Source organism: Taudactylus pleione, unplaced genomic scaffold (genome assembly GCF_031769625.1).
Source record: "Taudactylus pleione unplaced genomic scaffold, aTauple2 ptg000333l, whole genome shotgun sequence".
In the NCBI taxonomy this organism is placed as follows: domain Eukaryota; kingdom Metazoa; phylum Chordata; class Amphibia; order Anura; family Myobatrachidae; genus Taudactylus; species Taudactylus pleione.
Window position 1 is genome coordinate 9,322,266 of NW_028284734.1, and position 27,867 is coordinate 9,350,132.

A 27,867-nucleotide genomic window follows, 5' to 3' on the forward strand; every position below is an offset into this window, starting at 1 on the left:
GCCACATTTTATGTCATTTATATCAATCAGAAACTGCCCTCACATTTATCTTTGTCCATTAGATACATTTAGACTACAAATGCATCCAGATTGTCAAACACAACCTCATGTTATTCTTGCAGTCAAATACAGTTGGACAAAGCTGAGAACAGCTGCAAAACCAGTTTTTCTCGCTTCCAATAAGCTTGCACATGGAGAACATACTGTAGCAAGTACAAAGCATTAGATTAAAAGAACATAATTTACCATCTAACGATGGGGATCACTACTGGGACTGGCCCCTACTCCCCCACAAAACCCACCCGTATTCTTCAACTAATCCAGAAAGCATTCACGTGTCCTGGTAACAGCCGGGCACTCAGGAGGACATTCTGGGAGCAGCCTATGGCACACACGTAGGGTTTTAGTCTGCTTCTGAATGTGTCATTATTATAGGTTCTCCCTGATGACTGGTTCCTGGCACAGCTCTGAACATATTAATGCAGGGAGTAGGACATTTATAGAAGTAATAACCACCATGCAAGTCACCGTCAATGAGCCCTCAATCTATGATGATTTGTAACTAAACAGTAGGATAAATGAGAACACAAGAGAAGAATTATAAGGAACACTCAGTTACATTAGAAACAGAAACCTGCTAGTTTGGGGTGAGGGATGCATGGAAAACCCTAACATTTACTTTGTACAAGGGTCTTTTTCTCCTTTGCTGGTCAATGCAGTCATTCGTTATTAATGCAAAACGTTCAGGTGTTTGTCAGAAATATACAAAAGAAAATCTGGGTCAGGGTCTTGTTTTAATGGGTTCCTTTTCTTTGTACATTCTTTGATTTTCAGCAATTTGCCAGATGTTTCTAAAATGTCAATATCATTAAAGCCTGCCGATTTTTCAAAACCGGATTCAATTACATTTCCTCTTAAGGGGGCAATTCAATAGTTTCCCACGCCTGTAGCTCCAATCTAAAGAGACCGGTAGCTTTTCTATTGTTTTGGGCGCCCATCATTTATTGCAGATTTCTGCTGGCACCCTCCTGAAGAGCGAGCCGAAATCCACCCAATGTTGGGCTTTTGGGAGTCTTAACTGCAGCCCGCCCGGCTTTTGACCGCCTTAACTGGCACTTTGCATGGGAAAAGCTGCTTTGAAGCAGCTAATCCTGTGTATTTCGGGCACAAGAATGCAACCATCATGACCAGCGGCGCGGGGCTGGTCAGGGAAACAATTGAATAGCTCCCGTTACTTTAGAAGGGAGCTTTGGGCGCCCAAAAAGAATCGTCACCCCCCCCTAAGAGTTTGATCATGAGCGAGGCATTTTTGTAATGTAAATTGTAAGAGCTACTGAATGACAGAACTAAATGTTGAAAATAAATGTTAATAGGAATACAGTCACCACTGAACTAAATATCAGAGTGTCAAAATGTCTTATATAGATAAGTAACATTCATTTTAGGTTTAGTTTTCAAAGGACAAAAGCTACTAATCAAATATTCCCTATTATAGGATTAAAAGTTCTGGGACTTTAATTGAATTGAAGATTTAAGATCAGCTGTTTTTATTGAACAGACCTCTGTTAACATTGGCTAAGCGCGCCTGGGCACAGTGCCATACCCGGAGGCAGGAGCAGACTGAGGGACAGATCTACTAAGCTCTAGAAAGTGATTAACTACCAACCAATCAGCTCCTGTCATTTTCAAACACAGCCTGTAACATGACAGTTAGGAGCTGAGTGTCTGGTAGTTTATCACTCTCCAATTTAACACTTTTCAGAGCTTAATACATCTTCCCCTGGGTCTGCAGCACTCTTGTCAGAAACATTATTTATGTACACTGCATACAGCTACGAGAATTCCTCGGATCTCACAGTTATGACAGCCGTCTCTCGTGCCTGTCCTCAGTTACTGGATGTACTGAATCTATCAATGCTGGTAATAAGGGAGATCTGTAAGCCCTTTATGCAAATATATCTGGTAGAGCCTTATAGCAGCATTAATGTTAAGTGTTATTAGCATCCTTTATTTATAAAGGTTTGAGAAATAGAAGCGAAAATCTGCTGCTACACACCACCATCTCTGGACCTAAGCCATCGTCAGCTTGAGCTTGTGTATCCAGCAACAGGACCGGGAATGGTTTAGTTTAGCTGTGCAAAATACAGTGAAAGTAGCACTGCAACGGGAGGTTTATACGCAAAACTAGTGCTGGCGACAGCCAATTATAAAATATATGGACAAACCGAAGCACAATCCTGTCGATCCATTATACAACTGAACCTAAAAGATGACAGGGAGAACAATTTTTTTCTGAATTTCTCAATACTTTTGTCCCAGGGGTGCCGTGAAAAAAAATGCTGATATTCCAGGGTGCTCTGGTTCAAGAAAGTCTGGGAAGCTGCTGTTTTTAGGTCTCCTGGGAGTATATTTACAGAAGTGCGGGTTTTTAGAAGTGGATATTTTGTCCATAGCAAGCAGATTCTAGCCAATATCTTCTAGAAGGTGCTAGATAAATGTCAAGTAGAATCTGACTTTTTGCTATGGGCAACATCTCCACTTCTAAAAACCCGCACTTTAGTGCATCGCCGGGTGTGCACAGCGGATATGTCTGAACAACGTCATTCACACACCTATCCGATCTGCTGTGCAGCGCAACAGATGGCTGATATATCTTTCAGATAGATCGGTCATCTGCTAGTGTGTACAGGCTACTCGAAGGTCCAAACACATTCTGCGGGGACCCAGCGGTGACTGACAGCTCAAGTGGGTTGGTGATTTAAATGCCCACCAAATTGAGCCATCAAGCCCGGCACATCGGGCAGACGATTGGCAAGGGCACACACACTTACCAATCGTCAGATGGGACCCATCGACCTAGTGTGTACCCAGCTTAAATATAGCCCCTGGTATTACACTTAGAGCATCTAGTAGGCTTTGTTGATGCGTTTGGAACTCTGATTGTAATGCCTGTGCGTACAAACTCATAACATAGCAATGAAAGCGCTCATCTGTTCATATTTGTAGGATGTGATTTTTCCTGTTCCTGATGCCTTTACAACCCATGTGCCCCTGTGGCTTAGTACTGGCCTCATGACTTTGTGTTAAGTGGTCTGAAGAAAAGCCAACTCCTGTATTAATGATTTTGGCCTTCTGTATATTCCCCAATGAAATAGAGGGCAGAGTTTAATATGCAATTTTGCAGCTTATGTTAAAAATGAACATTTATATTATATTTTTCCTTCACAATTATTTGGGGGGCATTTAAATGCATTGTAAAATGCACACATGTAGTGGTCTCCTCAATGTAATGTGATCCTGGCTGAAAAAATAAAAAGCTTTAAAAACCTGCTCATTTAAGCTCAAAAGGGTACATTGTGAGCACAACACAAAGACACTGCACTTTCATTGTGGAGCCAGAACAAACAAGCTGACAGTGTAATGAAACTACAGACCCCGCCCAGAAACTCGCTCCTCTCACACAAACGCTTATCTGTCATAAGACATCATCAATTCACGGCAACCAAAACAGACTTATCAGCACACCGGAGATCTGGAATGTCCCCACCTCCTCTAGAATATTTACAGAGTATACTCATCTATGACTGCACTGCAATAACCCAGAGAAAAATAAAGTGCAACCACAGTAACACATTACATTTATATAAACCATTCTTGCAATGCAATAAGCTCCTTAACGTTCTCTAATTAAAATTCACTGTGCACACTTTCAAGAATAAGGTAAATAAACGTGCTTACAGAACCATCAATTAAGAAGGTGGATATGTGCAAAGTAATTGCATTCACAAACACCATTATCCACTTGTTGTCGTCACTGGACTTCTGACAAACTGCCATGGATTAGTAAAAACAATCATGAAGAATTGCTTTTGCAGTGTATAATGACCAACATTCTACACATGCCATTTTAATACTTAGGGGAAGATGAATCAAACTTTCAGAGATAAAATGACAAAAGCAGATTGGTTGCTATGGGCAACTTCATTTTAACGACTGCTAGGTAACAGCTCTTCTCCACTTTATCTAAGGTTTGATACATCTCCCCATTAATGAGCTGGGAATGATCAGATTCGTCCCACCCAGTTGAGATAGTGGGGGAGATCTATCAAGCCTTGGAAAAAAGAGAAGTGGCCCATAGCAACCAATTAGCCTCTGTCTTTTTATAGACCGTGCTAGATAGGTCAACACCTATAAGCAACATCAGACCCTTCCGGTCTCCTCGGCTTTTCCCAGAGCCTGCCTGCTACTAGAATGTCTATATCATATCACAGGAATTCCCTTTATAATAGGTAAGCAGCATGATTGCACTTCCTAGGCCCAAAGACTGGAGCTCAGAGATGACAGACAGCAGGGCCCACACCAGGGATAGATTAGCACTTGTGACACTGCATGATAGTGTGTAGGCAAAATGACCAAACTAGCGATTGCTCTTGTGGCTGAAATACACCGGTATATATCCCTTGTGTCATTAGCTCTTTGGAAATGGAGCTGGTTCCGAGGGCATAGGTCAGACCAATTTAGCCTATTGGTGGAGAGTTCTTGTATAGATCATATGTAGCTGATCGTTCCCTGTGCTCTTTTGCACATCTTTTGTAAGATCACCCTCATAAGGGCCTTTTAAAACAAACATTATAATCCAAACGTCTACACTCCTGAAAGTGGCGGGAGGTTCCGTTTTTTTCGGGTAACCCCCTGCACCACCGGAAGTGTAGGCACTTCTCCCGTATCCCGCCCACTTCCTAGTGAAGTGGGCAGAAACTTACCAGAAATCTGAGGTCCGTTGTTAGGGGGCGGGGCTTATGTGATTCTATTATAATTGCGTTGTTTAGCCCCCCTATTAAAATATGCATGATTCACAGGAGTTTAACCACGAGGGGGCGGGGCCTAATGATGCCCCAATAACTGCCCGACTGCTTCCGCTCCCGGGGAGGGCAGATTAAAAGTTGGCATGTATGTTATAAACTTGTCTTGCTCTGCGACTGAATAGCATTTTATGGACTGCACAGCTTATGCCTAAAAAAAATCTAGCTCCACCTTTACACAGGACTGGATTAAAGTTTGTGGGGGCCCCAGGGAAACCAAGTGGTGGGGGTCATTACCATTAAAAAATGTCAATATTATATGCTGGGGAGGTTATTAAAAAGTATGTGCAAATACTCTCCGCACCACACATGCGGTAAACACACATTAAGTACCCTTGCCTACACGTTGACACAATGTGTATAATGACAAAGTGCTATAATACAAAGTAAGCAGTTTGTATATTTTGCAAAGCCCATAACACATGATTGAGATCAGTCCACAAGAGATATCCTTAAAAAAAAAAAAAAAAAAAATCTCTCCATAAATATTTTACATATGAAACGTGGCTATTTCTATAAACATCTTGCAAGACTAATGTTGCTTATTAGAAAGAGTGAATTTATGTCACAGTTTAAGCAGGTCCATGTGAAAACAGCGCTATTATCACTTACTTACAACAACTCTTACATACCCATTCCTCCAGCACTGTTATTGTAACTCTTACATACCCATTCCTCCAGCACTGTTATTGTAACTCTTACATACCCACTCCTCCAGCACTGTTATTGTAACTCTTACATACCCACTCCTCCAGCACTGTTATTGTAACTCTTACATACCCACTCCTCCAGCACTGTTATTGTAACTCTTACATACCCACTCCTCCAGCACTGTTATTGTAACTCTTATGGTGCATACACACGATCAGATTTTTCCTTCAGATATGAACGATAACGATTTAAAAATCGTTCAGTCGTTCATAGCTGAAGGAAAATCGTTCATATCTGACATGCCTGAACGATGGACGATCAACGATGCGCGTTCCCGATGGTCAGATAACGATTTCTGACATCTGATGTGTTTGCAGTCAGACTTGGACGATTCCATTCATTTTAATGCCGTCAAAAATCGTTCAATCGTTCAAATCGTTCAATCGTTCATCTGACAAATCTGACAAGTCTGACAAATCTGACCGTGTGTATGCTCCATTACATACCCACTCCTCCAGCACTGTTATTGTAACTCTTACATACCCACTCCTCCACCTTCGGATCTCCCTCTTCAGGAAACTTTTCTTTCCTCCACAGAATGTTTTGCTTGCCATACTTGTTTATCTTCTTTCTTGTTTTCACAGCAAAAAATATGATAATGGCAAATGCCACGACTATGAGGAACCCCAACACAATTGCAATGGCCTAGAAAAAGGAAACCATTAGTATTTTGTTGGCCAACTGTATATTTATACATGAAGTCATATTAAATTCAATAACATTGTTATAGCCTATTATGAGGCCAAGATCTATGCGGCGGAGAAGGGCGGGGTATACCACATTTCCTAAAACGTAGGCTTACAAAAGTGGAGGCGCTGCTCATAGTATGCAATTAAATTCTATCTAGCACTCATGCAGTATTCCAAATGAATCAATCCAGTTAATTGCTACAGGCAATAGCTCAAGGAAAGAGTTTCCAGAACTATTCAATTGACCGCGCTGTGCCCTGCACTTAGTTTGGAGATGCCGGTTACCGTGCCTTAAGACAGGTGTTAAGACGCGGTAACTGTCAATCGTGGCCCTAGTTTAGTCAGATTTCTGCTCGCAATCCTCTAGTCGGGAGTTTACAGCGCGTTCAATTGAATTTCTCCAGGAACTCCTTCCTGAAGCTATTCAACATGGTACTGAATTGAATCTGCCCCACTACGTATTACTATGCCTGTAGGACTAAAGATGAACATAAATTATAGACAGATCATATAGGCAGAACAGTTCATATGGAAATAAGTGTATGATATTAATACTTTCAATACTGAAAAGCAAAACAGTCAGGTCTACCAATAATATGTCCACAAAACATTGGAAAGTAACTATATGGTCTCACTAAAGTTTAGATGGTCAAGTGTAAAAATGACTAAAGTGACTGTTTCATAGCGTACACAAATATTTGTACATTAAGGATGAGAAGGGCAGCAGCATGGATAGGCCAAATGAGGGCCTTCATCAGAGGGCAGCCACATAGTTGGGCATACTGCCCCAATCATCATAGTTCAAGGCCACCACCCAGCCTCTCCTCCTGGACGGGGTCAGTCATTAACACCTAGCTCTTATTGCTCAGATTTACTATTAGCGGAGCACAAACTGTACAACACAGTTTGTTTAATATTAACAAAGTTGCTTCCTCACTATTAAGGACAACTCCCAGCAAATAAGCAGCCAGGTAGGAAAAATAAGTACACTATAGGATATGGGTTCGGGCATGTCTGTTTTAAAGGGACACATCATCCACTAAAATACATCAAAACGACTGCACGATTACGACATTGTAATTGTGCAGTCGTTTGTCAGTCTGATGTGCCTACACTGAACGAGCAGTCATTCAGTGTAGGCACATCATCCATCTAACATGCTGAACCTGCTATCGTCAATTGTCCAGCATGTTTGCCCGATGATAGATGTCTAAACGACCAGCGGGAGCGTGCATCGCTGATCGTTTTAGACATTTTTCGAAACGATTTGCAAACGATTTATGAACGATTGAACGATATCGTTAGATAGCTCAATTTAATAGTCTAGTAGACGTGTGCCTTAACACTAGTGTGTATTCTTATTTATGTAATAGCCCCCAGTAGGGGTTCTAAGTGTGTTGTTTTTTTCTAGGCGTCAAGATAAAATAAGCCACCACATGTATATAGTTCCCTATACATTTGCATTTGATTTTACTGCAAAAAAAAAAAAAAATCCCATGATGAAACGATAAGAAACTGGTCTATACGGCCATTGTCAAGTGATCAATTTAATCGTTTTTCCATTTGTTGGCCATCAACAATCGGGTTTTAAGATCTAATGGTTCAATCACCACACAGCACATCTTGCATAACGAAAGTTACCCACAAAAGTTGACCTTGCCATGTTGGTCACCTGGTTACAGATATAGTCAATTGGCTTAATAATGTTTGGCCAGTTTTTATGTTCGAACCAGATCTATTAGCCCAAAAATGTTTACGACGAAAAAATATGAAATGTATCAAATACTCATCTTCCAAAAGGCCTCTTAAGATACCTCTAATGAAAACAGCAATTAATTAATTAACAGAGGTACAGAACACAACACCCACAATTTTTTTTCCCCCAAATCATGCAGCATATAATAGCTCACTTCCAGAACAGAGTACAAAAGACAGTAATTACAGATTTGCTGCAATTGCGCCAAACATCCCCTCTCGGAGCGCCCGGTCTCTCTGCTAGAGAGAGGCAACTTTTTTTTGCCAAAAATGCATCCAAGGCGCAATGCAACGTGACTAAAGGGGCCTATCCATTACACGACTTTGTGAGCAATCCGACCAAAACCAGGAGGTTTTGGTCGCATTGTTCACAAAGTCGGGTAATGGATAGCCGGCAAGGACCAGCGATGCGCGTTCACGCTGGGTCCTTGCCGTCCCCGACTATCTACTGAGCATGCCCGTCAACCTGACGACGCTCATCAGGTTCGGCATGTTCAGAGATAGGAGGTCGGGCTCCTGCACTGAATGACGTTCAGTGAACGCCGTTCCATGCGGGCACCGCACCTCTGCGACCTGAAGGTCTGAATGCTAGATGTTCAGTCTTTCATGTCGCCTAGTGAATAGGCCCCTTAAGAAACACCAGCAGACTGTGCCGATTAATTTGATATGCTACACTCATATCTGTCTTCGACCGAGTCTCTGAATATGTATATGATGTGCTACAATGTAGCGGCCGCAGCTTTTTTCATTCCAAGCTCCGTTGGGCTTCAGATATGCGACATTTGCACCGGAGTCTATATCAAATTAATCAGCACAATTGACACATTTTCGTAAAATAAAAAAAAATAAAACGCTTGACGCTAGCAGACTTGCACGGGATTTTGTAGCTCACTTGTGCTAGATGAGTCGCGCTGTGTGGCGTATTGAGGCTAGATGTATGAGGACACACCTAGTCTTGAAAAAGCTCCAGGAAGGGAGCGAAACGCGTTGAAAGTGTTACTAATCTAGCTCCTGCTACATTTGTATGGACAGAGTTCGATATTTGTGGCTCACCATTACCCCCAGTTTACCCATCATTATTGTGGGCATAGAGCCGTTCCAATTACAGCGACACCAAGAGGAGGAGAAGCCCGCAGCAGGGCAGTGTATGCGGCCAGAACACAGAAGCATGAGGTAATACAGCATACTGTGGCTATTGCAGAACACAGACAACCGGCTTCCGTTATCACTGCCCGCTATAAACTAAAAGGCTCTCCATAACCAACAATACGTCAAGGTCCCACCAAGAGTGGAGAACCGGCGCACTACAGATACCATCCCACCGCTGGTTTAATAAGAGGCTGGTTGCGGTGTTGGACAAGCCCAGGATACGATTCCCCATTAAGGTGGAAATTTAATTGTGAGGATTTGCCCTATAATACACAAAATACATTATTACTGGTGAGCATAAAGTGTACCATCCAATTTTTTTAAGGAACACACATTAAGCAGAGACTATGCTTTGTGAAATTATTGCTACAGATACACAAGAGGGATCTTTACATGTAGCAGTGTGCTGGACACATTGTAATATTATATCTAATAAACCGATACATTTTATCTATGTCTATGTGATGTTGATTGCTTTTGTTTTAATAAATGTGTATATGCGATGTAAAGAAGCCTATTCATTGGGATCAATCAAGCATGAGAATTGAATAAATTATTTCTAGCATCAGTGTGGTCCATCTACGGTATGTAGTTTCTGTTCTTAAAATAGTGTCAGAATTGCAACTGACACTTAGACCAGCGGCATTGTTGTAATTGGTAGTTTTATTTTTTATTAGTTATCTTATTTATTTTTAGATTTGTATTTGCTTCACAAGCGCCAGGTTCTATACTTATCACAATGTCTCAGACATCACTGCGAAGTCTGGCTGCACACATTAACTAATCTAACCTAACGTATCTATAAGGCAAGATGAAAACTTGGCGTAAATACAGGTCAAAGAGGTCCCAGGTCTGACTGTTCTGGTGGTATTTCGCACCCATCACGCAGAATTAAACTTAAGTGTCATAGAAAGCAACCAAATGCCAAACTAAAACTATCCAAATACAATAGTGCAAGTCTTGGTTACTCAGCAAACTTTGTCTACATAACAATAGAAAACCTGGTGTAGCCTTCACATTGCGATGCTAGTAAAACAGCATGAACAAATTCCGAATAAGTTTCAGTGATTAGAAAAACACACAAAAACATGGAAGCCTGTCTAGTATAAAAGAAAAAAAAGGAAACATGCATGGAATGATACAGATTCAGTTATTGGGAACCACTCTCCACAAGAAATGCTGATGTTTAAATATCAATGAGAAGTAATGTGCTTACCTCTTGCGGTTCCACCACACAATAATGGTAAAGATACTGATTCACAAACACTCCGGTGGTCACGGGTGCATAGAACTGGTTACATATAGATACTATCTGTGTGTAGAAGGCAGATCCCGATGCTTGAGCTACAGGGTTGACCCCTATTGTATAAACAATTGTAGCAATGAAGACCAAGCCTCCTACGACTGCACTGACAACTATGACAAGTAGGTAGAATCTTCTAGTTGTGGAAGTGTGAGTCCTTGTTGCAGTCATTACAAAGAGCACCATGCAACAAATAAAGCAAATTGCGGCCATGGCAAGAATGAAGCCTTTGGCAGCTCGTGGATCAGTGTAATTCCCTCCGTAAGCGAAGCCCATGCCCATCTGAGATCCTCCAAAACCATAGCCATTGTACCCGCCAGAGGAATAACTAGAACTTCCTCCAAAGCCATAGCCCATAGATTGCCCAGTGATATCCAAGTCCCAGGGTAACGTGGAAGCCACACAGGCAAAGATGCCAACACACATGACTACAATAAGGATTGCCATGATCCGGATGATGCCGGGAGGAGAAGTCCACTTGTAGAAGTGTTGGATCTCATCTTCTGGATAGTAGGAGTAAGCGGGCTGTGAGCGCAGCTCTCCCCCATACATATCTCGGCTGGGGGCATAGTTGGAGGGTTTGCTGTAATTAAAGAAATAATAATAAAAGTTGGTTTACAACAGCAGAAAATTCTTACAATTATGTATTTCCTGTACATCACCATTTCAAAACTCCAGTCCTCAGGGAACTCAAACAGTGCATTTCCCAGGTCTTCTCAGTGTATCAACTGAAACAATTTGCACCACCTGCAGATCTTGCCGCGGCTGGATGAAATACTGACACCGGAAGACCGAAGGCTCTACATCCCGACTGAGTCTGGTAAGTACCCTAACCTTCCCCTGTCACCCCCAACCCTCTCTATAATGGTGCCTATCACCCCCTTCCCTCACCCTAAACCTATTCTCCCCCCGGTGGTGCCTAACCTGAACTGTTGGGGTGCATTAAAGACAGTGTTTGGGAACCTCTGCTTTATAGCTAAAAAAAAAAGAAATAAAAGGGCTGCTTGCAAAGTTCTTCAGTAGGATTACTGGCAGGAAGTTTACTCTGCATAAAGAAAAAAAAAATCCCCCCATAAAGTCTTTCCCTCAAATTCTTTTAGCGCTGATAAACTTCTGATATTTTGACATATCAATTTGTGCAAGTTATCAGTAGCCTTTATATTATAGCTCATATAAGCCATAGTTTAGGAGCCAACAAAACATTCTCTCTCCCGGAGACCAACACTCACACACATTGTTCATTTTTTGAGTAATTGGTCTATAATCTCATGGAGAATTTCCACAGTGTACCTCTATATAACAGGATGGGTTCATAAATAATTTGACAACTGTAACATGTTGTGTTCTCCATTTGATGTAAAACAATGGACTGTAAGAAGAGACCTTTGGCTGGATTTCTCTTTATGTAGCAAACGAGGTGCTCTGATGTCTTATTATTGTACTACATTGCAACTTGTAGGGTTAGCAAGAAAACAAAATAAATATTACTATTGTTTTGACAACAACAACAACGCCTAATCAGTCATTAGAACACATCAAATCCAGCACAGCCTTTGTTCATTGGTGCTCGTCAAGGTCAGTTTCCTCCAGACCACACAGCATAGGAGCTTTGACTTACATAGTATAATGTGGTGGCTCGGTCCTAAATAACTTACAGCTCTCCTGCTGTGCAGTCTGCTAGAAGCCAGGCAAGGAAGGAGCAAAATGCTCTCTCGGGTGATCGTGGGTACTGTTGTCTAACAACAGTGTACAGAAGTCTATGTACTAAAGCAAAGTTACGACATCAAATAATACTCTGACAGTTTCTATGTAAATAGAATGTGGTTATGAATTACCGGCTGGTCTGGTTTTAGTCTGAGAAATTAATGACCGCCATATTTATATTAACTCTTAAGACACATTTACTACTTGCACTTTTAAACACGTTTCACCAGTGATGTAATGTAAGACATTAGCAGCTTACAAATTGGATACTAATAGTGCAAATCTATGTACAAAACAACAATGAAAGGTATCCCTATAAAAGCACAAGGACATGAATATAAAATACCAGGAAAATATAGCCTTATATCTGGTCCGTTGTAAGGTTAATACCAGGAAATATAACCAATAGAGGGAGTTACGTCACATGACTCACGGTGAAAGTGCTTTGTAATGAAATATGTAACTGACATGAAGGTATGATGCATCAGGATATGGGGGATGAGCACATAAAAGATTGCTTTGTCTGAAATTGAAACCTGTACATTGTTATTGTATCACCATATGTAACAAAAAGTATATTAGAAGTCACCTTGTGTTCAAATGAACTTGTTGGCATTGAACTTTTTATTAACTATTATATTGCAAGTGTAATTGGTCATTGCCACCCATGTTCTTTATATAAAACATACTTTTGTTTATAGGATCATTGGGTGTAGATTACTGCAGGACGGCACATATCTAGCACGCCCATACAGTGAAACACATTCGTGCAGCAATAATGAAGTGTTATCTTCATCTGTTCTACATAGGAGGTCAGAAGGCTGCTCTGAGCCCAATACAAGACACAGGTCCTAGGAAATACATTGCTGATTTGTGATTAGACTAATCAAATATTGCCAAAGAATGGCAATTACTTATCAGAGGTTTATGTAATCAGGAAGCAAAGCAAATACGTACTACTCATCTGGCCGATAAGGTGGAGGACTTTCAAACGGCCTGGAAGACATTTCCGAATGCAGGAGATCAGATGAGGAACCTGTAGTAGAGAAAAATAATAGAATTGATACACATTTTAAGTCAACAGCATGGATGATGGAAACTAGGTATAGTCTAATTAAATAGGTACACATCACAAGCTCAGTATATATACAGACCTGAGGACTTTCTTAAGAACAAGAAACAAAGCAGCGAATTATGTGATAATCACAGTCACTGCTTGGCTATGTCCAATGACATGTTTTGTACAGTTGGCCACTGACAATGCCCTTACTATGGAAGAAACGCATTGAGGCATGCTTTACAGATATTAACCTTCCTGGAGGTACAACTGCTTTGTGAATAAACAGCCCGACTATTGTCACAAATTACATATAATTCATAAACTCCTTGTGACTTGGAAATTCTTACAAATTATACACTGCAAAGCCAGGCAGGGAGGCGCACGGTTTTCAAAATTAAGGCTTCATAGTCAAGCTAGTAGATTAATAATGGTCTGTTATAGGCAGTGCTTAAAGTGGTCCTAGAGAAGTGGTGGAACTCACCCCCCCTCAGCGTTTGTTTTAAGAAAAGGGACAGCTTGCGTTGTAGGTTCGTGCCGAGAAATGGGGTGGTCTTAAAAAGGGGTTGGTCACACAACAGTATTCCCAATTCAAATTACGCCACACAGTAGCACAATATTGATTCACACTACACCACATAGTAATGTCCCTTATACCCCTTTCAGACATCTCGAGAATCCCGGGAATTTGGCCTACCAAATTCCCGGGTAGCCAAGTTTGTCTGTTCCTGGGTAGCCGCACCTGCAATCGACCTGGGTTTTTCCCGGGACTTAAGTCCCGGGAAATTACCCTGCTTCTATCTGAATGGTGCTACCCGGAAATTTACTACTCCCGGGCAGCACCAAGCAGCTTTTACATGTAGTTGACAGCGCAGAGCGTCCTATAGGATGCTCAGCACTGCTGCTCACCACCCCCAGCCGGCTGTGCCGCAGCAGGCCGCCCGCACTCCCGCTGAACCACCAGGGAATTAAAATAAAATTAAAAAAAAATTATAATAATAGAAAAAAAAAAAAATAAATCTGCATTATGATTGGCTGGCTTCCGGCTGCTGAATGATTACATCATCATCATTAGCCAGAGAGGGGATAGGCTAGGAGGAGCAGACGGCAGAGAAGAGGCAGGTAAGCAGAAAAACCCTGCTCTTGTCTGAAAGGGGTCTACCTGGGAATTTCCCGGGTAGACTATTTAGTGTGAAAGGGGAGTCTCCACCAAATACCCAGGATTTTACACATGGGAAATTCCTGGGTCTGAGCAGGAAATTTCCCGGGTCGTATGTCTGAAAGGGGTATTAGTCATGTATGACACCACAGTGCCCAAAGGAGTGGTTCCCCTTTTAGTAATGCCCCCTGTAGAAGTAATGTCCCCAGTAGTTGTGCATCCAATATGAAGCTGCTTGCACAAAAAAAACTCCACCACAATTCTTACCTTAAGCCCAGCTCCAGTGTCCGTCCGGCTGGCCACTCCCCGGAACTATGGCGTCTCTCCCATAGTGCACTGTGGGAGCCGGAACTCAGGTTTGAGCGCCAGCTGCGGGAGGGAGCCGGGTGACCACTGGTAACAAAATCTCAGCAGGTGCCCGCCAAATGGAGCCTCCCTGCGGTGCCGGGCTAAGGTGGGTCGGAGGAGGCGGAACTGGTTCCGTCTCCAAGTAGAAGTGAAGGAACGCAGTTCAGCCCCACTTTAACCCTTGGTTATAGGTCATGTTCTGGATATAGAAAATGTATATATGCATGCATGCATGCATGCATGCATATCGGTGGCCCGGTCATCAATTGTCTTTTGCCATCGGTAAAAAACCATTGATGGTAGAGCAGATAGTTTACGCATACCGTAAATATGTATGTATATATTATTATAGTTTATACACAGTTGCCAGGAGCCACACAAGAAACAAGCATGTAAACAAGTCAGAAAACAGGCTAACTTGCTATCTCTATCGGGGTATAATAAAAACAGTAGACCAGAGGTGGCCAAAGCATCAATCGCAATCAACAAGTCGAGTATCCAGTCGAGCGCCTTGGCACGTTCAGCAGAAGTTAACATCCAATTAGGGGGATTCTTATTGGCTGCTGCACCAAAATCACAAGTGGGGGATGTGAAGCCATAGCTAGCTGAAGCCATGGCTGCCATGTTTACTTGCGGTCAGGTGACTCAGCCGCCAATAAGAATCAGGATGATTCTTATTGGCGAGCTCAGCTGCACCGAACTGAAGCCGCAGCTAGCTGAAGCCACAGCTGTCTGTCGGCTGTCACTGTGACATCAATAGCCAATAAGAATTTTATTGGCTGATGCTGTCACATGTAAGCCTCCATTGTGCCGCTGTCATAGCCAGTTTAAGCAGGGGGGGGGGGCTCGGGGGCAAAGCTGACTTGAAGGCGCCAAAGCCAAAAGTTTGCATAGTGCGGCACAGTGAACCGATCAAGAATGGCGGGTCTGCACAGAAGCTGCTGCTGGAGTCAGCCACAGCTGAAGGCAGGGAGGGACTGGGAGCTGCTCTCTCAGGTGCCCATCAAAAAGAGGATTGGGAGCACATAGGATTTTCAAGTGAGGTCAGGGGCTTGGTTATAGTCAGGTTGGGAAAGGAATGGACAAAATGCCATACTTGGGGGAGAAGGGCTAATTGTTGTAAAGTTATAATTTTCCTGTGAAGAGGTTAGAGTGACAGAATGGCCAAGTTTGGGGATATCGGAAACCACCCCAATATCATTCACAAGCAATGTACCAAAAGAAGGCAAGTACTGACTTGGAGTAAAATCTGGCTTGTGTCAAAGAAGTGTCATGGAGGAGGGAAGATGTATTGTAGGGAGCTTTACGGTGGTCCTATATTTGAAATGGGAAGTGGGAAACCGGATGTGACTGAAATAGTACCTTAAACATTAAGAATTTTGCATGGATGTATGGGAGAGATAAGGAAGAAGCCTTCATCCGGACTAGCACACTCTGGTTGTACGAGGATAAGAGTTCTCACCGCCAGCAGCTCGAGATCCAGCGCAAAGACCTCAGTTTTGTGACATTTAGTAGCAGAATGAGAGATAGAGATAGATATATATTTACAGAGACTTTATTTTTACCACTACGTTTACTGAATATTAACTACATTTACCATTATGTGTGCAAATTTATTTTTTTTAAATAAAGTAAAACGCAACTAAAGAGCGAGTTGCAAGTCAGGTATAACAGTTGAATCTGCCACATGTAACAATGTCAGTTAAAAAAAGAAGTTAAAAGATGAGCGGGTCCGAGAACCGTACCCACCCAAACATAAGGGATCAGAGTCCGGCTCGGGTTACCTGCCTAACGCGGAATCCAAAACGTCATCATCCTGCTGTCGGATTTTCACGGGTTTTTGATTCTATAAAAGGTCCCGGTGATCGGCACCATTTTCAATCCAGCTGTGGAGAGTGTACAGAACAGACATGCTCTGTGCTGCTCTGTCTGTGCACGTGTTCCCAACTTCTCAAGGGTGCAGTGTTGTCGGGCTGGGGCTGCTGTCCCTGTTGTCTTGTCAATCAGGGGCTAGGGCTGCAGTACATAAAGAGCTGCTGCCGTTTTGTCCATAAAGGGGCTGCAGTACATAAAGGGGTGTTGCTGTGTTGTCCATCAAGGGGCTAGGGCTGCAGTACGCTATTATTGTTCGGTGACACTGCCTGCTAGACCGCAGTTTATCATCAATTTTTTGTGACACTAAGTCGTAGCGAAGTGTGTTATTCTTATTCATAAAAAAAATAGTGACACTAAAGTGGTAGCACAGTGTTTTACTCATAACAACTATTGTGATACTGTAGGTCATCGATACCGCAGTGTAGTATTTAAAACTGGTACAAACTGATGTGTGGGCTGTACCCCACTCCATTCATGTTTGTTGATATGGAGAACAATCAGTTGAGAGGAGAACAGGAACCACATACTAGTGCTGGAGCTCCTGTCAGTGCCACCAGTCATGACAATACTAGTCAGTCTACATCAGGGGTGTCTAGACTTTTGGACTCTGATCTACTTTTAAAATAAAAAACCTTTTGTGATCTACAATGCCTGAAAAAGGGGGTGTGGTATGCAAAAAGGGGGCGTGACCTCACAGCAAGGGACATGGGGTCTGTCCTGCTGAAATCACACATCGTATCCCCAATTCAAATTACTACACACATCATGGACGTCAACCAAGCTCCCACGCACTGCATTATTGGGAACACTTGCCTCTGAAGCGATCAGATGCTGCTTTAGTCTTTGATCACTTCAGAGACCAGCATTGCCAGAAACTGCAGCAGTTTGGTCACAATCTACCAGCGGAAGCTCCACGAGCTACCGGTAGATAGTGATCGACCTTTTAGCCGGCCCTGGTCTACATCATGTACTAAAGCCGGCTGCCCTTTGGGTATACAGGGCTAAGTCAGGTCATCTAAAATCAACGAACCAATCTTTTACAGTGGTAAAGAAAAGAAAACATCAAAGGGAAGTTAGCTGCAGATAGACAAAATTGGCAATATGCCTTTCACCACACAAAGTGGCAAGGAAAGTCTAAGGCCTTGGCCTTTATTTGTGACTGTTGGTTCTCCCTCTAGACGTTTAAAAAATAAAAAAAAATAAAAAAAATGTAAAATCGTTAAGGCATAGGAACAGACTGTGCGCTCATAAGTTTGAAATCCCTGAGGAGAGTCTAAGTGTGTCAGCGAGTGCCATGTGTGAGCCTGACTTTTCCAATACTGTACTCAAAGAGGAGCCTCCTTCCACCACTTGTGATGAGCAGATCAAGTCAACATGCAGAAATTGAGGATGCTTCTGTGGAAGTGCACCAGGATGAGGATATATTTGAGTAGCCAATGCTAAAAAGGATGTTATTGATGAGGATATGGATGATGAGGATTTTGTTTGTGTAAATCAGGTCCCAGTGGAAACAGTTGTTGCCCATGATAAGGAAAAGCCCATGGTTATGCCTGGGCATAAAACAAAAAAAATACACTTGTGTGTGGAATAATTTCTACCCAAATCCAGACAATTGTCAAGCCATCTGTACCAGTTGTCCTGATAGAGTAAGCAGAGGTAGGGACCCTACCCATCTAGGAACCTCCTCCCCGGTACGTCACCTACAGCGCATGCATCAAAAGGGTTTGCAAAACTCAGAAACTTTGGCAGAAAAATAACAAGCAGTCCAGAGTCAGCTAGCTCCCTTCTCTCTGCTAGATCGAAGCACCTGGAATCTTCACCAACACCACCTTTATCAACAATATCCTCAAATCATGATTTGAACTAGTCCTGCATCCAATATGATAAGGTTAACTCAGTCCCTCCCCTATCCTGGATTCCTCAGAAGAATCCTTGAGCGCTACACCTGCTGCTGCTGGGAGTGGATCTTCATCTCAGAAGAGGATCAGGAAGACTACTAGTAGTAGTTCTAAAAAACAACTGACTGTTAAACAATCCTTTGCAAGGGGGAGCAAGTATAAAAGCAGTCACCCAGTTGCAGAGTGGATCACTGATGCCATAACATCTATGCCTGTATTAGAGGTGTGTCTGTTATCAGCCATTAGTGCAGTGGGTTTTAGACAGTTAATTGAGGTCCTTGGTCCCCGTTACCATATCCATCTAGGTTCCACTTCACTGGAAAAGCAATTCCTAGCCTGAACAGGGACGTTAAAAAAAAAAATCCTCCATAAATGCAGTTCTACCCACTGTCCACTTAACCACAGATATGTGGACAAGTGGAACAGGACAAATGCAAGGTTACATGACTAACAGCCCACTGGGTGGGTGTATTGCCTTCAGTGGCACCAACAGAATTTAATAAACAGCAGCTCAGTCAAAGGAAGGCTACACTGTATATCAGCGGTTTCACTAAGAGGTTTACTGCTGACAACCTCTTCGAAAAACTCAGAGGTCATTGCAAAATGGATTACCCCGCTTGGAGACTCCTCGGGATTTGCGATTTTTGTCAACTCCACCAATATTGAGAGAGCATTACAGCAGGGTGAATTCCAACACGCCCCATGTTTTGCTCACACAATCAACTTGGTGGTGCAAAAATAAAAATGATAGGGCTGTGCAGGAGATGCGCTCTGTGGCCCGCCAAATTTCTGGACATTTTCGCCATTCAGCAGGTGCATGTAGAAGATTCCAGCACACGCAAAAAATTTTAAATTTGCCCTGTCACCAGCTGAAGCAAGAGGTAGTTACAAGATGGAACTCCACCCTTTATATGCTTCAGCAGATGGAGGAACAGCAATAAGCCATCCAAAGCTACACAACAAACTAGGACATAGGAAGAGAAGGGACACATGTACCTTACTCAAGCTCAGTGGAAAATACTTTTCCGTGTTGTGCAAAGTGCTGAAACCCTTCGAAGTGAGTTCAGACACTGCCAGATTGAGTCAGGTAATTCCCCTAATTAGACTGTTGGAAAAGAAGCTTGAGAAACTTAAGGAGGAACTGAAACAAAAGAGATTCCGCTAGGCATGTCGGACTTATCGATCAAGTACTTTATTTGCTTTGCCAAGATCCAAGGCTTGTCAGGATCTTACCAATCGGATCAATACATTTTGGCGACCATGCTGGATCCTAGGTTTAAGTCATACTTCGTGTCTTTCTTTCCAGCGGACACATCTGAAGAGATGCAAAGGGTTGTTGGTATGGAAATTGTCAGCTCAAGCGGCATGTGATGCAGCAATGGCTCCTCCAGTTTCTTCAGCAAGTGAGGCTGTCAGGAAAAAACTAAACTTTCCCAAAAAAAAGATCCACTAGTGATGCAGGATTCATCAGACCGTGTCTGGTCTAAAATAATTGCCTACAATTAATGAGACCTCTATCGTGACTCCATCTGATATGGTCACCATTCAAAGAATGGTTGAGGACTAGTTCAATGATAGCATCCATATAGGCATGTCAGACAGTCAGTTTCACTACTGGCAGGAAAAATAGGCAATTTGGAGGCCCTTGCACAAAGTGGCTTTGCTTTACTTGAGCTGCCCACCCTCCAGTGTGCACTCAGAAAGAGTTTTCAGCACAGCCGGGAACCTTGTCAGCAATCAACGTAGGAGGCTACTTCCTCAAAATGTGGAAAAGATGATGTTCATCAAAATGAACTACAAATTTCACGAGGAAGACCTTTACCACCAATTACATCCAAAAATTAGAGTCACCTGAGGCTGTAATGGTGGATTCTAGCGGGGACGAATTAATATTGTGATGATGATGTACACACTGATGAGGGTGAGCAATCGGAGATGATGGCAACAATATCTTACCTCTGTAAAGCCAGTTTGTGAAAGATCATTGCCAGCAATGTCAGCTGCTCGTTGGTACCTTGTTTTGTTGGGGCCCAAACAAACCAATAGCTTCAGCCATAATTGGCAATCCCTGTCACTGAAGTGACTGGTTTGTTAAATTCTGCATGTCCTGTTTACTATATACACAACATAAGGGTGGGTGGAAGTGCCCAAGGACAATTCCATCTTGCACCTCTTTTCTTTGCATTATGTAATGTTTGGGGCATTGCTGTCCGATTAATTTTATAGTTTCTTAAACGGTCAACCTGTCTGCCACTGCAGTGCCACTCTGCACCATGTTAGAAGCTGAACTGCCACATGTTAGTGTAGCCCACTGCTATTAATCAGCCAGCTAGCTCGATGCAACCTTTTGGCCTAAACTGGATTAAATCAATATTGTGAGGCAGTCAAAATTTATGGGAAATGACTGGAAATAAATGTTAATACTGTACAAACGAAAACAGGACCAAATTATGCGATTTCAACTGTTAAAATACAGATCCAAAACCAAAACACGCAAGGGTGGTTTTGGAAAACCGAATCCAGATCCAAAACATGGGATCAACGCACATCCCTAGAAAAAATGTATATTACCTGAGCAGCATAGTGTAATATCTAAATAGTTTGTTTTAACAGCTTTCTGCAAAACAATGGATCCACAGGTAGTAGCATAGTGAATCAGGCATCGGTGGACTGCACACACTAGATCCTTCTGCTGTTTTGCTACAGGAACACACCAAGAACCCTGCTGTGAGTACCAGAGCCAAGTTTAGAGAGCAAAAATGTGCATTATATGGAGAGGAAGCGGGAGAGGCTCTCTGCGGGGAGTTTCCAAACATCAAATGGATTTCAGAGCTAGTCTACAGGCCTACATAGTTTCATATCATTTAACCATTTAGCCTTGGAAGCTTTATATCCAACAAAACTCGGAACACACTACCGACAAAAAGAAAATCATCAGTCTGGCCTAATACATACAGCAACAGTAGTCTTTTTTTTTTTTCCCCTTTTGGTTTAGTCAAACATTACACAGCTGTAAGCTAAACCATATTTGCATTTATATCGTACAAAGCACAATAAGGGTATGACTGCATTGTACTGTACAGCTGCCCGTATGTGGAGATGGGTTTGGATCAAATGCTGAATGAGCGGATTTGGTGGTCACACACACGCTAAGCGGAGTGGTACAGATCGGTCATCAGTAGGTGTCTCAAACAGATCACAAGTGACCCCAGGCTACCTTTTAGCCAGTAACCGCTCACATAGACAAACAGGATTTGCTGTCCTAACCAGTACATCTAGAATTCATATTACAGGTTGAGTCTCCCATATCCAAAATGCTTGGGACCAGATGTATTCGGAATATTCCATATTTTGGAATATTTGCATACCTTAATGAAATATCTTGGGAATGGGACCCAAATCTAAAACACAGGATGCATTTATGTTTTATATACACCTTATATATACACACACAGCCTGCAGGTAAGTTTATTCTATATTTTCAATAATTTTGTGCCTCAAACAAAGTTTGTGTACATACATGAAATTCATTTATGCTTAATATACACCTTCTACGCAAAGCCTGAAGGTATTTTTATACAATATTTTTAATACTTTTGTGCCTTAAACAAAGTTTGTGTACATTAAGCCAACAAAAAGCAAAAGTTTCACTATTCTCAGTCATGCTAAAAATATTCCGTGTTTCGGAATATTTGGATATGGGAGACTCAACCTATATAAGGATGGCTTTAGTCTGCATGTCAAAACATGAAATCTGTAACTCCTTGTATTTCCAACAGTTTCATGATTAACCAAATATGAAACACCTAATATACAAGTAGAATGTAACAATATACAGTCTTTTGGGACGATTCAAATAGTTTTATCATGCCCAATCTCCTGTCTAAAGTGACGGGAGATCAGGGCGCCCAAGCCTTTACGTGCATGTCGCACTCATAACATACTTATCCTTCTCTCCCAAAATGGTCGGGAGCCTCCCGAAAATCGGGTGTTGATTCCGACCGCCTGGAAGACTAGGCAAGTATCCCACAACCAGCCGCCAATGGCCCGCACTTCCCCGTGACTGCCCACTTACTGTGCAAAAGAAGGTAGTCCGGGAAGCGATTACGCAATTCATCGCGTCATCGTAGCCCCGCCCCTTACTTTACAGTGTCTGCATTGTCAGCTCTGTACAGCCGGGGGCGGGGCCACAATGACGCAATTGAGCCGCCATGCCACCCGCACCTGCTGTGACAAGATAGCCGACCTGGCTGCCCCCTCCCGAAGGGGGCAGCCTACAAGTCGGTAAGTATGGCTCAAATAGACAGTGTTTAGTTGCATAAAACCACTAAACCCATCTAAGGTCCTAGTTAGCATGCACAAACAACAGTTTTCAAATAAAATTTAAAAAAACTTATACAGCGCTGTATAAGTGTACATATTTTTTTTTTTCTTTAAATAATAAAGGTTATATTTTAGTAAATGAAAGTTTGCGCACCAAAAACAAGACAACTCTTGTCTTTTGTTTTGGGTGAAACTGACTACTCTGGCATTTGCTAGGTAGCCTGTATGATTTAAAGTGTTTCTATTAGTTGTCAGTAGGCGGCACCCCCAAATTTTTTTAAACAATTATCATACATTCCTAATCGTAATATATTAATAAGTTCATATGGGGTTCACCAATATAATGAAAAATTATTAATACCGGTGCAATAGTTACTCTCGAGAGTTGTCAATTCGCCAGTACTGGCAGCCTGAATGTCGCAGTGCATACAATGGCAATTTCATAAACCCTTCACGGATCACTAACACAAAAAAACAGTCATTGTTCAATAAGTGTTCATATGATTGTCTGAGTGTATAGAGATCCTGTTCTCCTATGAACAGGCTGCGCTTTGGGGGGGGGAGGGGGGGGGGGAATCAAGATCTATTATTTTTAAACTCACAGCCAAACTCACGCTTACAGTACCATGGGCACAAACCAAACACTCATGTAGACCTACCCGAAAACTGCTGTCCAACATTAAGGAGTCGGGCCAGTGTTGAGGTCTGAAATCCGAACTACTAGGGGCAACTGGACTACGTAGACCAGACAAAAGTATTAAAACTATAATGGTGCCTATCCATTAGGCAACCTGAAAGACTGAACGTCTAGCATTCAGACCTTCAGGTCGCCGTGTGCGGCGCCCGCACTGAACGTCTTTCAGTGCAGGATCCCGACCTCCTATATCGGAACATGGGGAACCTGACTAGCGTCGTCAGGTTGACCAGCATGTTCCGTAGATAGTCAGGGTCGGCGAGGACCCAGCGTGCACGCGCATCGCTGGTCCTTGCCGGCTATCCATTACACCACTTTGTGAACAATGTGATCAAAACCTCCTGGTTTTGGTCGGATTGTTCACAAAGTCGTGTAATGGATAGGCCCCTTTAGTGGGTGTTGTGTTAACGCTAAGGAACCATAATAATTATTATTATTATTATACACAATTTCCTATCATAAGCTATGGGATTTTTAAGGAAAATAAAATTAATAAACACAAATTGACAGAATCTTATGCAGGCTGTTTGGTACTTAGGATCGATGACATAGAAATTTTACTTATTTTGGAGCACAGCCTGCAAATCATAGGAAAGTATTTAAAAATGACCCATACCATTCTTCACACAACTCACAGCATTCCCTCATCATTAACTTGTTAAGCAGTGCTCCTCAAAGTGACTCTAGAAGAGACACTTTGATCATGTGGCAGTCCCTACCCAGAGATCTAGGCATTGCTCCACTAGCTCAGGCTCACTACGGATTTTCATGGTTTTCAGTGTATAACATGCAACCTGTCAGGGTGCACCACTGCACTGACAGAACAGGTTCAGATGGCTATTTAGATCAACATCAGTTAATAGAGACACAGGGCCGTATTCAATTGCCGCGAAAAGCCGAAAAGTTTCCGCTGATTACGTCATTTCGCCAGGCAGAAACTTATCCCCGTATTCAATTTCCAAGACTTTTCGCTGGTGCGAAAAGATTGCGCCTTGTAACAAGCGGAAAAGATTCGCCTCTGAATGGATGCACAAAAAGTGCAGAATTGGGGGTTTGGGGTGCAAAGTTGCAGGAACATCCCTGCAGCCTTGGGACAGTGCCTCAAAAATAAACTGCATCAAAAAAAAAAAAAAAACATAAAAAATACTTGATATCACCTCAAGAAAGTACTTTCGTTTTGGGGGCAGAAAAGAAAGTTAGGGGACCAAATTAACAGCTAAATAGACTCCAGGGGGTCCCCCAAGATTGCCCCAGGTGTTATTTTTATTGCAGGAGTCTGCTGAAGGTGAGTTTTTGTTTTTTTTAAAACCTCACTTTAACAATTTTAAACCATGCTTGCACCCATTTTCATGTACCCCAAATTTGCTGGGACTACTTATTTTTGCCAAAAAATACTGCTAAATGTTATTCTTCACCACTTGTGCAAAGATGCTAAATAGCAGAAATTGAGAGCATTTAAACACCCCAAATACCTTCAGCAGGGCTATTCGGGGATATCCATAGTGATCCCCCAGGTTAGTGCATCTTTTGGGGGGTGTCCCAAAATCTGACATCACTTTTCGCCTGTTTGAGTTTCGCCGGGATACATTTTCGCATCCTTTGGAATTGAATAGGGCGAAAAGCGGTTGCACGCACGGAAAGTATTTTCTCCAAAAACACACGATGTAGGCGGAATGTCAAGGACTTTTTGCCGGCAACTGAATACGGGCCATAGAGGCATACCTGACAGCGTTACCCATTTTAGTCAATCTACACAGCTCTGCTTCTGGTTATCACAGCAATTTACCAACTGACATAACGTAGCTACATTAAAGGATAAGAGCATTTACTATTAATTACTTAATTAAAACCAGATAGATTCAAAGGGGAATTGAGAAATGGAGAACAGTGATGAACCTAAAGTATACGTGTCAAAGTAACATCCAAAATGAATGCCGGGACCACAAGGTTTCCCAGCAAAACATTGCTCAGAGCATCACACTGCCTCCCCTGGTTTGCCTTCTTCCCATAGCGCATCCTGGTGCCATCTCTTCCCCAGGTAAGCAAAGCACAGCCAGAAACTGGATTCATCAGACCAGGCCACCTTCTTCCATTGCACCATGATCCAGTTCAGATGCTCATTGTAGTTGATTTTGGCGGTGGACAGGGGTTAGCATGGGCACTGTCCAATCTACTGAGATGCCCTGTGTGTTCTGACACCTTTCTATCATAACCAGCATTCTTTTTTTCAGCAATTTGTGTTACAGTAGCTCTCCTGTGGGATAGGACCAGATAGCTAGCCTTCACTCCCCACACACATCAATGAGCCTTTGGCATCCATGACCCCGGCACCGCTTGTCGTTGACAGGACCACTTTTGGTAGGTACTAACCACTGCATACCAGAAACACCCCACAAGACCTGCTGTTTTAGAGATGCTTTGACCCAGTCATCTAGCCATTACAATGTGGCCCTTGTCAACGTTACCCAGTTCCTTGCCTGCCTTTTATTCCTGCTTCCAACTAATCAACTTCAAAAACTATGTTCACTTACTGCCTAATATATCCCAACCCTTGGCAGATACCAGTGTAACAAAATAATTATTGTTATTCACTTCACCTGTCAGTGGTTTAATATCATGGCTGATCGGTGCACTGTACACACACAAACATGGATATGATCCTATCAACAACATCACTTGCAGTCAGGCTTTGGCTATCTGTAGGTTTCCAACTGTTGTGTAAATTAACTACATTGTTCCGTCCTGTATGCTGAGACTTTCAGTTCCACAAAACCTGACCACTTTTGCTTTATTAATCCCACCTCCTACTACTGACTTTCGGTTTAGCCAATGGGACTATTCGTGTCCACTTGTTATCAATAAAAACAAAAGAGCAGAAGTAAAGTGTCTCACCTCCGGGGGCTCCTCAGCGTCCTCCGGGTTCTGGATCAGAGAGAAGTTCTCCGCGTTCTATAGAAAGTCTCAGAGCACAATCCCAACGCTAAGCCCGCTCCCTCTGAGACTCAGGGCAGGAGTGCGAGCAGAGGAATTGTTGTGCCCCCTCCCCCAGTGCCCCGGGGAGCCGGGCGTGGCACCTGAGCAGCAGCACCTGGGAGCAGGAGGAACTGGTTCCTGCCTCTCCTCCTCCTACACCTGGGACTGCTGCTGAGCTCTGTGTGTACCTGATTCTTGGTTCTGCCTATAAGAAATGTTCTTGCGAAATGAAATAAAGGTCACACACAGCCGTTACCAGTTTATGATGTCAGGTTTTACAGCAGTGATACCAGAGCTGGGTGTGAGGGACAGGACCGGGCACTTTCCACATCCATAATCAGGACACAGCATTGGCACGCTGACTTGTATTTGTTTCTTTTTGTGTGTGTGAGCTAAAATACAATATTAATACAGTCGTAGTAACATCAAGACAAGTCTTAAGTTAGCAAAACATTTGTTACAGTACATGATGGACATACTGTACCTGCCAGGAAATAATAAACATAATTTATATGTGCCAGAGTCTACTGCGCATACGCATATCTGTGGGAAAATGACGCAGGTGCCATTTTCCCGCTGATTTTTGCAACACAACCTAAAAGGTGCGTATAGCATGTAGGGTGAGCCGTGGGGGTCCCCGTGACTGATGGGCCCATGTGCACCACACACATGAGCCCATTATAGATACCCCACTGGGAACGACTGCAAAATACAAGCCTAGAATGAACTATAGTGCACACATCAGTGTAAATTAGGAAACCGCTACAACAGACAGAATGTCATTAAAAGAGATAAAGATCGAGGTGCCTATGTATCAAAGCTCGATGAGAGAGAAGATTGTGAGATACAGATCACCAACCAATCAGCTTCTAACTTACATTTTATAGGCTGTGTTTGAAAAATGTCAGGAGCTGATTGGTTAATACTTTTTCTCTCACAATTTTATCTCTCATCAAGCTTTGATACATAGGCCCCCAAGTGTTATCTCTTTGTCTATTTGTTAATGTCAGATTTTATGATTGTGTTTGTTCCCAATTGTAAAGCATTGCGGCGTATTACCTGATGGTATGTAAATGAGAGAGACAGGGAGAAGATTTGAATGTGACTGTTGGTAAACAGAAACTTTTTAGTGAGACTAGAAAATCCAGAAACTGAAGGATAATAATAGTATGGAGAGACTCACACACACTAATATAGTGCTCACAACCTGTCAGCGTGATAGATTATGTATTTACAGTTCATTTATTTGCCATTAGAGTTATTCAGGCTACAGCTCTGCACATATATAGAAGGAGGTGGAGTATCTGTTGCACTGGGAACTATATACAAGAGCCCAACCAAGGCAAATACAAGTGGAATTTTTCATT

General features: G+C 42.6%; 1 protein-coding gene across 1 annotated transcript in view; it reads right to left on the reverse strand.

Moving 5' to 3' along the window:
* OCLN (occludin) overlaps window positions 1-26,582 on the reverse strand; it is a 34,539-nt gene extending 7,957 nt beyond the window's left edge. The window contains exons 1-4 of the mRNA XM_088443775.1: window positions 26,420-26,582; window positions 13,131-13,209; window positions 10,383-11,052; window positions 6,057-6,218 (exon numbers count right to left, since the gene is read on the reverse strand). Of these exons, the coding sequence (XP_088299901.1) occupies window positions 6,057-6,218; window positions 10,383-11,052; window positions 13,131-13,180 (882 nt within the window). The 5' untranslated portion in view covers window positions 13,181-13,209; window positions 26,420-26,582. The remainder of the gene's footprint in view (window positions 1-6,056; window positions 6,219-10,382; window positions 11,053-13,130; window positions 13,210-26,419) is intronic.
* Window positions 26,583-27,867: the final 1,285 nt, after the last annotated feature.